The 12,383-nt window shown below is 36.1% G+C and overlaps 1 protein-coding gene across 33 annotated transcripts in view; it reads left to right on the top strand.

The window, feature by feature from the left end:
* NRXN1 (neurexin 1) overlaps positions 1–12,383 on the top strand; it is a 725,995-nt gene that overhangs the window by 698,403 nt on the left and 15,209 nt on the right. For 24 of the 33 annotated variants that reach the window (XM_083831654.1, XM_083831643.1, XM_083831651.1 and 21 more), the window contains one exon: positions 8,185–8,272. In XM_083831654.1, the coding sequence (XP_083687780.1) occupies positions 8,185–8,272 (88 nt within the window). The remainder of the gene's footprint in view (positions 1–8,184; positions 8,273–12,383) is intronic. The other 9 variants (XM_083831648.1, XM_083831645.1, XM_083831646.1 and 6 more) reach the window with 1 other exon arrangement.

Genomic DNA, 12,383 nt, shown 5'->3' with positions numbered 1-12,383 from the left:
AAACATTTATCTTAAACTCAGAGGCAAAATTAATTCCTTGCCTAAGAGAAAATAAAGACTTGCATGTCATCAATCACATTCTGTTCCATGTATTCTAGATTTGGTGTAAATTTAAACAAAAAAAAATCAAACTTCATTTTTGCAGTTATTGTTTTGTAATGAAGTATGGTGTTTATGAGAGAAGAACATGGATGTCCTGAGGAGAACCTGAGAAAGAAAGCCCAAGTGACTTTTAAAGAGTTCATAGAATTCCTGTCCCTTGTTCTCAAGCTGTTTCAGTTACCTAGGGGAAATATGTATGAAAAGTTATATTGAAGAGAAGCACAGCTTCTCATCAGTATGGTCTGTGACAGAAGCACTTGTAATCGGAGAATTAAAATTAGCAAGAAAATATGATTTCTGGAAACACAAATATTACAACATTGCAAATCTAAAAGTTGGATGAGAGAGCAGTAATGTGACTATTCATTCAACCATTCTTCATCCAAGTCATGACTGCTTCAACAAGTGGAATAGTATAAACAATATATGAGGTATTATAAAATTAGGTCCCAGTGATTTGTTTGCTGACATGTTGCATGTCAATATCTACTTTCAAGGATAAAGTTGAAATCTGCACCATATCTTTTCATCTGTGTTTCTTTCTCCAGTTTGAAATCACTGGGTTAGTCCTTTCTGCAACCTTGTAAAGCTCCCTTGGAGTTTTGGGGGCAGAATGAGCTGTGGGTCAGCCCCCAGGTCCCAAGGGCACGGAGGAAAGTGAGCGTCTGTTTGTAACCAACCCCACTCCTGAAGTGAGGGAGTGGGCAGGATGGAGAAAAGATTGCAATGTAGACATGGTACTGAGCTCATACATTGATTATTCCCAGCCAACCACCCCCCTCCAATATCTCCGGCACAAGGGATAGGGACAGTTTGGTCTTTTTATTGTACCTGTAAGTCTGCATCAATCATGAGCAAGACCACGTCATACAGTTTTCAGGAAAGAAGTCAAATGCTGGCCAATTTTTCTGGCACTGCAAAACACGTTTAGGGCATTAGCAATGCAAGTGTGTATGATGCTGATGTTACTTCTCATGCAAAACATACCACCAGGTTTTTATGACATGAGTTGGCCTTGATGTTGGGCATATGTGAAAAGTGCACAATTCACCCTCATTACAGCAATCACTATTTTGAAGCAGTAGTCCAGAGTTCATGGTAAGCATCAGTTGTGTTCTTTATAAATACCAAACCTTGTGCCATAACATAAGACTTGGATCTAATAATGAATCTATAAAAAAAATAAGAAGAATTAAAAAAAATCCTCCTGTTGAAAACTCAGAAATGGTAACTCCCATACTCCATACCACTTGCTGTGCTTGCTACTTGTTATGCTTCCAAGAACCATAGCTAATCCTGGATCAGCTTGTTTGAAGAAGGGAAGTCCAGAATAGTTCTTGCTATTATGTAGTGAGTGCAATGTTAAGGATCTCCTTGTAAGTCCTTTAAATATGGCAGAGGTGGCCATCATTAATGATGATGCTCACATTTTCAGTAGTTGTCTAATAAGGATAGAATCAGAGAAGAAAACCAGTTGCTTTAATTTTCTGGACAGCAGCTCCTGGTATGTTCTTATAAGGGGATAAGAAAAGAGACATTCATAAATAAAATGAATGCATTTTTATTTAATCTACATCTGTGAAACTAACATTATTCATATAGTGCAGAAGGTGAGGGACATGACCTCAAAAGGCCAAATTTTATTTATTTATTTTTTAATTAGTAATACTTTTATATATTTTTTTAAATTGATACAGAGTGCTGCCTGGCTAGCTGTCCACGTAAAAAAAAAAAAAATAAAAAAATAAAAATGCAGTTTTGCGAGCACATAACTTGCAAAAAAATATTAGAAATATTAGCATTTTAATGTCCAAGTCCGGAAATAACTTTTTTTTTTTCAGCAGCATGGCACTGAGAGAATACTTCCTTGATGTGTGTGGATGAGCAGTAACTGATGCACATGTACTTGTTTAACCTATAGCAGGTTAAATACAAATTTAAAGGCAATTCTCCAAATGACACGTCATCTAAGAGATGATATTGTTCCTAGATCACTGTAGTATCTTTCCCAGCAAATTGCCTCGTGCAGTGGGGGTTTATTAACACTAGGGAGAAGCTAGCTGAAGAGTACTACTGATTAATGTGAAGTATTTGAGTTTCTTACTACAACTGTCTCAACAACCAGACATGCAGATCTGCTCCATACACAGCAAATTAAATTTAAATTACATAGCCTTGGCTAGAAAATTGTGGAGCTAATTCACTCCCAAAAATGAAATTTGATTTTTTTCCACATGAACTCTTTTGTGATTTTTCATACCCTGTTGGTTTCTGCCATTGCTTTAGGTTATTTTATTCCTTCATTTTAAAGAAAAAAATGGGGGGGGGAGGAAGGGGGGGGGGGAATATGTATATATATATATATGAGATTTTTTTTAGGAACCTCCCTCACTGCCTCAGAAATTAATATGTCCAATGCATGAGTACAAAATGACTTCTCCAAGCTCCCTTCTATAAATATTATGTGAACCATATTTTCAATAAAAGTTTGCCACAGCTCATTAAGAATATAGAGGCATATATCTGTTGTTTTTTCTCTTGTTTGTACTGTGGCTCTAGCTACATACCATTCTGCTAAGCTGAAGCACACCTCTGCATTTGAATGTCAGTGGTAGCTGATTCTCACCAAACTAAACAGCAAGTGTTTGAATAAACTTTTTCAGGAGGAAAAATGAAGTAATTCAAGCAAAGCCGGTAACCAAGAACTGGGGAAAAGGAGAGAAGGTGAACTGGATGTTTAATTTCCTAGTCCTGCATCTGAAAGTATGTTTTCAGATAGTCATTTGTCAACAGTCATTAATTAATTTACCTATTAAACGTCATATAGTTGCTCAGTTTATATCAGCTACGTGACCATCCCCTTGTACCGCCTAGTCCCTCTTTACTCCCTTAGTCTTACCATTAATTTCTCGCTTCCATGGTCCATGCTCCCATCCCTTCCCCACTGGGCTTTCAGTGCTGCCTGCTCCATCCCACACTGTTTGGGCTGCCGTCACCTCCTCACATTGCTCTAAGTATGTCCGGTTTCCTCCAAGAAGCTCTACAGCCTCTTCAGGCAATGCTCTTCAGGCACCATCTGTTCATAATATATCCTTGGCCAGGCTTTTGCCTGGCTGTTCTCTGTCTCCTTTCTTCCTGACCACCTTGTTGTTTTGGAGAGTCATTTTGGGGAATCTGCTAGTCAGGGACACTGCTAACCTGTATCACTGCTAGCACGTACATAGGACAAGGACACAGCAGCATCCTTGCCCAACCCTTCTCTTCCTCTGCTCTTCTCCCACACACTCATTTGTTGCATCTGCCCCTAAATTAAACAGTAAACCCAGAGCAGAGCCTTTTCCTTCCTGCTCCTTTTAGCACCAAACATAACGGTGCCTGGCTGATGTCATTAAGTGCCCCAGCTGTACAAATAAATAAGAATAGTTTTGATTACATAGCTGAAGTTCTAATCCAAAAATAATTTAAACAGTAGTCACAAGTGGTTATGCTGTCTATAATTCATATATAATAATTTAGGACTACCAGTTTTTAACTATCGTGTAATTTGAATTTACTTGCAATTCTCATGGGATAAAGTATAGTATTGAATAAGAAAGGAATAAACTATATTCAGAGTAGCTGTAGGGTGCTATGCTTTAAAAGAAAGCTGGTGGAGTTCTCGGAGAAAATATGCAGGATCCATTATACTGTTAATGAATGCACAATTCAGATTGGCGATTTAATTTTTAGATCGCATTTCTCTGGTACTGGCAGGTTTAACAGGCTTCATACATAAAAACTGAACAAGATAGTATGTATTTACACCCAGTCATGCAAAAATTGAATAATCAAAAAATAAGTTTCTTGTATGGTTTATTCACTTGCAATTTATTTATTTATTTTAGCAATGTAGCATGCGAAGAGCACAACTGTAATTTCTGGTACCACTACTGAACCTGTGGTTGTAACCTTTGAGGCAGCTTGCTATTTATCCACAGCTACAGCATTTCACCTGTATGTAAGCCATGACTAGAGCATAATTTTTTGATTTGGCCAGGAGCTTTCTTGAAATATTCAGCATTTCCTTTCTCAGACAGGGTGGCAGATTGGTGATATTTTCAACTCCCTTGGCTAAGAGACAAATCCTGCACTCCTTATTTTTTGCTAAGAGACCTGACTGATGTAAGATTTATTCCTGCAGGGGCCACAACCATGAATGATTATCAGAAAACACTTTGTGTAGTGACTTGTAGCTTTAGAAAATGTGATTTTTATCCATTTTTTATACCGCCACATTAATTGTAAGCTTTTCCTATCATCCTTTTTTCTGAAACGTGAACAGATGTCCAACTTTTTAAGAAGCCATGTATTACAATGGACTGCATTTAAAGTCATAGAGCCACAGCCACAGAATGAATCTGAAATGCTCTGAAACTACACAAAGAAAATAAGATAGAATCAAAAAAAAATCCTGCTTGGCCTTCCATTTGTGCACCAGCTATTTAATTTATTTATTTATTTTCAATCTCTGACAACTAGATTATCACTTCTTAAAGGAATTTGAAAAACTCTCCCCTGAGACATTCTAATCCAATCTTGTATTATGACAATACCAGTTGGATCTTACCCTATTAGTCACTCACTGTAAATAAGGGATTTTCCACTGACTTTTAACTCCTCGATTAATGAGAATTGTTGGAACCGTGTCCTGGAAATTAGCCACAGAGCTAACAACAATTGCAATTCGCTTAGGAAAACTGTTTTATTTTAAATCTTCACATCCAAATTAAAAAGCATGAAGAATATATAATGTGCAATAAATAAAAAATATTACTCCATCTTGCATTATTTTTCTATACCCCTTGGCTGCATGAGACCCTTAGGTCTAAATCCTTCTTTCTGTTCATGCAAGTTACTGTCAGTCAGAGCACTTCTGGAGAAAGCAGTCTGGTAGCTGGCCCATAATATTTCTGTAACTTATGTATTCTTTATATTCTCTACTGTTTCAGTGAATTCTTAATCCCATTTTAATTTGTGTTAAGCAGTCTAATGACTTTTATGTGTAGTTTAGTCACTACCATCTCAGTCCCTTTTGTTCATTTGTCTTTATTTGGGGGGGGGGGGGGGGCAGAGGGGAGAAGGTGTTTGGGAGAAAGCAGAGAATAGAGGGAGGTTGTGGCACATCTATTAATTGATACTTAAACTGGAATTATTCCTGACACATGTTTATGAAGAAAACAATTTTCACATGATCTTATCCCTTCTCTTCTTATTCAAATAATGATACTTATTTTATTGTCTAGAACAAAATCAGTATTATGTCTAGTATTGACTTTGAAACATAAATAATTTCACTCAGAGACATGAATGAGGTCTTTCTTGGTATGCAGTATTCACACTTACATAAGGAGATGCACATTTCTTTATCCATAATGTACATACACTTTTATCAGTCAAGAACATCCCTTTGTTCTTGTAGAAGCATGACTACTCTGTCCATAGATAACACTGGAATTTGTGTCACTTTACAAAGACAGTTTTGACCTCCCTTTTATAAGTAACTGAAGAAAGTATCTTTCACACGTTAATGTACTTAAAGCATATGATGTTCCTGTAGTTATTTTCTGGTAATTTCGAATGCAGTGCAAACTGAACAAAGAAAATATAGTTAATTGATGTAAACTCTAACTATACTATCCCATATAAAGAATAATTAGAGACACTGCAGTCATTCTATAATTCTCTCTGGTCATTTCACCTCAATTGGCGTTAAGTTACAAGGGTCACAGACTTACACATACATGCATGTACCAAAGCTCCCTTACACAAAATTCCAGTTAGACCAGTAGATATTAAAGAAAATCATTTACTGCTATGACTATTAGGTATGCATATGATGCTTTCTGTTTAATGGTACTTGCGTAAAATTCCCCACTGCTCAGTTCATAAGTGTTCGGTATTCCTGCTGCAGGTAATACAAGTATAGCATCATCTCCATTGTTATGGCAGAAGGAAAAATATATGATGCTGATTTTGCTGACAAAATTGAAATTGTTTGTTAGATGCACTGCACTTTTTCGTACTTTTTATTATTATAAGTGGTTTTTAAAGTACAGAGTTAACTTTTTATGTGCAGGCTTTATTAGTTGGTTACCTGATTGTTTCTTTTTTCTTTGTACTTTAGAAAAAAAACACAAGCAGAGGTTGATTTTTAAATAGATATTGATTTTCAGACTTAAATGGTTGTCTTTTGGGGGAAGGAAATGGACATTAGAAATTCAAGATGTTTGCAGCTGACTTTTGTTATATCAGTTTTTCTACTTGTCAGAAAGAATGGACAACTAGAAAACATTTTTTGTTTAAACTATCATTTCCAAATCTGCCAGCTTACTTTGGCAGCCTTATAGATTTACAGAGTGGCCTTCCCCAGTTATAAATCTTCCCAACTATAAGGAAAGGTGATTTTTGTGATTATGGCATTGAACTGTAACATAATACAGCTGTTGTCTATAGCCATTTTGATTACCTTTAGCAAGTTATTTCATTCTATTATGCTTCAGTCTTCCACCTGTAAAATGTAATATTATTATAACAGGCTTTTCTTTGCTGTATTTCACATACTAATGAATGTTTTCCTGTATCACTTTCCTACCCCACAGAAATGCTGAAAGCATTTGTTCATTAATAATCTTGAAGCGTGACAAAGAAAAGCCTATTAGTGTAATGTGCTTTGCTTTAAAACTTCAGTTAGAAGAATAATGATAAACAACATTGTTTAAGCTTTGGCCATAATGTTTAGAAATACAATACTCACATGTTCAGACTTAAACTGATGAGGTAAAACTTTGAGGTACTGTAGGTAGAGACCTACAGTCTTATAGTCTCCTATACTCGTGCAAACAAACATCTAAAAATGTTATTTCACATTGAGCAAAATGATTTGTATATCCTTGTTGGAATATATATCAAACAGGAAATCAAGAATGGCTCTTTGTCATCTATATATCCTTAGCCACATGTTTCAGTGTCACATCTTCTTATTCTCTCTGTGTATTTCCATCAGTGAGGTGAAGGGAAGCTTGAAATGGGCAGTTATGAAATATCTTACCCATAGGAAAAACTTCTTCTTAACCTCATTAGTAATTGCGTGAGAAATGATCAGGAGTATGACAGTTTATATTTCCCTGCTATTATTTCCCCTAATAACTGTAGATGTTCTTATTATATTTCTAAATGCTTGTTCTCAGAGGTGGCTTGAACAAGAGGTATTTCATTTTATCAGGTTCAGATTGATTGCCTCTGTGTTGTGTTGAATATGTTCTTGTTCTTGCACTGTAAGAAAAGGTAGATAGAAATCCCCAGTTTCTTTTCTATACAGTGTTCCGGGTTGTATCATTTGTCTCTTTTGTCTTGATTTATTTGTTTATTTTTATTTTTTGTGCAAAGAACTGTCCAAGATAATTTTGGACAGAACCCTTCTGACCTCAACACAGAACTTGGGCAACACATCATTTATTCAAGACAACAGAATGTTTTAACTGGTACTTTCTAACGCTGCATGTATTTATTACAGTTTTTTTTTCCTTTATTTTCTTTTCATTGAATAGAGGCTTTAATTTAATGACAGTTTTGTTTGCTTCTTTTCCATTTTTTTGCCTCTGTATCTGAGAAAGGAAGTCCAATCAACGGAGAAAACATCACTACATTTCTGATAGTTTTAACAGCTGCAGGCAGTTCAATATTTTGACTTGTCTTTTAATGCTTTCAGTGTTTTCAGTAATATCATAGTAGAGACACTGGAGATAAGGAAGACCAGCAGCCCCAATATACATATTCTGTCCTTCTGCTTTCTGTTGTTTTACAAAAAAAAATATTATGTTTAAGAGCTTGCACTGGATATCTAACACAGTTCCTTTAAAAACTGACAAGTGCAAATTGAAAAGCAAAGTCCCATTAACAGAGAGTTGGAGAGTGTCACTGTGCCATTAAATATTAAGTCTGGAATGCTCCGGGCCTTGCATAAATCCGAGGAAAGCCAGTGAGAATCTTAGAACATGTTAAGTCAATTAAAATATACCTATCTGACTTTTATTTTCTTCGCAGACCTCAGATGACATCCTGGTGGCCTCAGCTGAATGTCCCAGTGATGACGAGGACATTGATCCCTGTGAGCCGAGCTCAGGTGGGTTAGGTTAGTCAACTTTTTTACTACTTTATTTCATATTTGCATGCTCCCATCCCACAGAAATTTGGAGGGACAGTCTTTTCTTACATAGCGCGGATATGGTGAATCTGGGCCTTTATACACATGGCAGTGTCAGTGGAGAGGGACAGTTTGCCATATATTTGTCAGAGACAATGGCTGAGAATGCATTTTTGGTAGTCATGATCTGAGCAGGGTTACAGGTTACCAAAGGACCTAAGGCTGGACTTGGACAGGCAGTCTGGGGCCCCTGTAACTCTGTTGTCATGATAGAGACACCTTCATTTAGTAGAAAGATGTTGCAATTGTTAGTGCCTTAAGCATTTCTCCCAAATACGATAGAAGTACAATATTTCAAATATCATATTTTGCCAGTAGTGAAAGCCAGTAGTGAAATTTTGAATTATTGTTATAGACGGTAAAAACATGAAGACAATAGAATATGAAAGTCTCAAATTTCAAATTGTTTGATGGTATTTTTCCAAACCAAAGATTATTCAGAATGTATGTTTCAGTTCTGTTTAAAACAAAGCAAAAAAATGACATTCTAGTATTTTCCATGGAACAAAAGATCTCTAGTTTTTTGGCCATGTCTTTCCTACTCCCACTCATTAATGGGAAGTTGGTCCTAATTTTCCTCTCCGATACAGTTTCCCAGGTATATTCATATTTGAGTAAATAATACATACCTTCTCTAAGAATGTGAATGTTTGTCATGGATGTGAAATGAAGGCAAAAATTCATAACAGCAATCTGAAGAATTATGTTATTCTATAGCCTTTAAAAACTCCTAGATGTCTAAAGAATTAATTCTTTTTTCATTGTTGGCTTGGGTTTGCTTTTACCTTTTCTGTGCAAACAGCTTGTGGTACTATATATATGTCAGGTTTTTTTATTCACTTTAATTCTGTCTTATTCAGTAGTACACTTATTGTCAGTTGTTTTAGATAATTTGGTAGTCTTCTGTACTTGCTGTTATACTTAATAATAAAAGAATTAATATAATTTGTTGTGTACTAACATATTTAGTTAAAGTAGGGTGAAATTTGAAACTGGGCAGTATATTAATGCAAATAATAACTAACACCCTTAGTGTAACACTCAAACTGGGGGCAGTGGGTGTTTCTATATAGCCTTAAGTCAAAGAAAATTTTGGTTCAAATGCAGATGTGTGAGTTCTTTCTGAAATCACACCTAATACAAACATGCAAATACCATTTATTTAAATTTAAGTGAAAGAAGAGAAGTATATGACTTCTCTCAATTTTTGATTGACCTTCAGTGTGTCATTAGAGCTCTTCCAGGAACCAAGACATTTATGGGTTTGATGAGAACATTCTGGAGTCAAGTTTCTTATGCTTTCCAGTAAAAAGGTTTCAGAGTGTTTTTCAAACTGCCACAAGATGCTATGAACATTCTTAAATCTGAGTAGCACCAGATACACCCACCTTACACGTTTCTTGCATCTCTCAGGAAGATGTTTCACTTGCAGAAGTCCCAGACATCATGAGCTAGATATTTGGGAATTGTGATGACAATTCACTTCTTGAAAGTTTGACAATTAATTTCCAAGATTTTTTTCTGTTCTTTCCTTATTTTCAAAATCCTGAGTTCAACAAGATTGTGTCTTTTCCTGTATATGTCATTGCAGTAGCTCATATGGTTCTGAGCTCATCCAAGCTAATTGTGTTCTAGCTTTAGTTAACTCAAGCCCTGCTGTTCAATAGATACATTTACATTTGGCTGTGGGAGGGATGAAATGAAACTCTCTGATGTTATCATTTCTAACCAAACTGGAGTCTAGAGGAGAATGTGAATATTAGTCTTCCTGCAAAGCCTTGCCATTAGCTTTCCTGTTTTAGTGTACCATTCATCACCCAGCTACGCTTCTCATTTTTGTTTATTAGAGAGTGGTTTTACTGTTTAATTTCTTGGATCCCAACTGCTACTGCTTCTTTAAAAAAGTATGGATTGGCACAAGAATTATGTTCGCCATAAACACAATTGTCTGGATCATTTTATCTGTCATTCTTCACATCAAAATGTCATTTGTCCTCCCACTCTCAACTCTCAAAAGCTATTAATTTGCCTCCCTCTTCGATGGCCTTGTCCTTTTCTCATATTTAAAACAACACGAACCAAAAGGGTTGGTGAAGTCATAAGTTCTTGCATATCTGTCTCCCTGTAAGCTGTTTTAGTCTTATTCACTTATTCTTACAAATAAGCCTTCTTCATAAATAGTCCTGTAGCAATAAGGCACCGCACCATCTGAATACTGCTTCATGCTCTCCTAATAGGCTGGAACATAAGCGAGGAAAACATAATATTGTTGACAGTGACAGGTTATTATTTTTTTTCTTTTAATTTGGGATGGGAGATGAAAAAGGATATGTCCCTCCATTTAAATTCTTCCCATGGTTCAGTTCAGCTTTTCCCCCTTAAACCTTTTCAGAAACCAGAGTTGCTTCCCCATAGCCATTTCTCCATCTCCTCGCTGATACTGGTGAAACTCATGTTTCCTAACAGATACTTCTAGAAGGCCAAATTGTCAATTTTATTATTCCATTTTCACTTGAGAGGCCATAGCGTGAGATTCCATTAGATTTCTGCTCTTACTTCTTGATGGTCATTCAGCGAAGGGATCTGCCCCAGCACAAGAGATGATGCAGCACACTCATTGCTCTTAGGTCAATGTTTCTCTAGCAAGAATACATTTAAGGGATGACCAGAGCCCATTCATTTTTATTGATAGAGCCATAAGTGTACATTTACATGAGGATTGCCCAAAATATGTCTATTTCTAAACAAAGTTCTTAGCTCAGAATGAAACCCTATTCAAAAAACCATTTGAATATGGTAGATCTGTATATCATAGAAATTAGCTATCACTAAGTAGCTAAATTGTACTGATTAAGATTTATTCTTAAAATAGGGCTTCTTTTCTAGGATAAATGCAGTTTGTAGTGGCTAACAAGTCTTGGTCTGCCACCACAAGCTTTGCTTTCTGTGCATCTATCTTCTGAAGAACAAAGGGAAAGATGCAAATTGCAACAAATTTCATATGGGAAATGAAAATATAGACCAGACTGGGAGCTGCTAAGCAGCAATCCCATCAACTTGTCTGGAACATAAAGTCACAAGAATTATAATTGCAGATTTCATTGTGACTGCTTAACATGCCATAATTTGATGAAGTCATAACAAATTTATTAGCATGCGAAACTTAGTCAACATACTTTGTTTGCATTATGTTTTGTGTGGTAAGGCAATGTGTTGCTTTCGTAGTCTCCCCACCTTCCCTTTCCTACTCTAAATACTAATAGCAACACTAATAAAAACATTAACAGTTTATGTTTCCTCAGCTTCATGTCATAGAGGAAATAAATAATAAAGTTTCTTCATTTTGTAGACAAGTTATGAAAATTACTAGTGGAAATGTGTCCAATAAAAAGACAACCTGGGATGTTTTACTAATTTTATCTGAAGAGCTATAAAACTGCGGGTGGACAAACTGCCATTCTGCATGTTCGGAGTGCTCTTCCAGCCTTCCCTGAGTTCTGTACAGAACTCTGATTTCTGCTGAGTTACAATGAGCATGTGTGCTACACTGCTTAATTGCTCCAGCTATACTGGCTGGTATTTTATTTGTCAGCTATTATCTAGCCTCTTTTGTGGCTATGGAAATGTTTCAAAATGCAGAGATCCAAATTGGCCTAAATTAAGTGAAGTCATGGAGTTTAAAGGCAGGGAAATCTGGACTATGGAATAAGTCTTACAGGTTTTAGCATACACACAAAGAGTTTTGTTTTTATTTTCTGCAAATTACAGTTAAATCCTTCTCAAACTCAGGAGTCAACCAAGTTTTAAGTTAGAATTTAGTTTGAAAAACCTGTCCAGATGGCCATGGCAGAAGTGGGATGGATAGAGGATTTGGCAGTCTGTAAGAATATAGCCAGTATACATATGGTATCTGCTAGCCTTGAAAGCGTTAGCAGACAACCTTCAAAGTGAAAAGATGGTCTTTTAGTAACAAACTACCTGTCAGGTTCAGACAAGGGTCTCTTTACCAACAGAATCTCATGTGTTGCAACCAAAATAA

Source organism: Anser anser (genome assembly GCF_964211835.1).
Source record: "Anser anser genome assembly, chromosome: 3".
Lineage (NCBI taxonomy): Eukaryota > Metazoa > Chordata > Aves > Anseriformes > Anatidae > Anser > Anser anser.
This window is presented reverse-complemented; position numbering and strand designations above follow the sequence as displayed.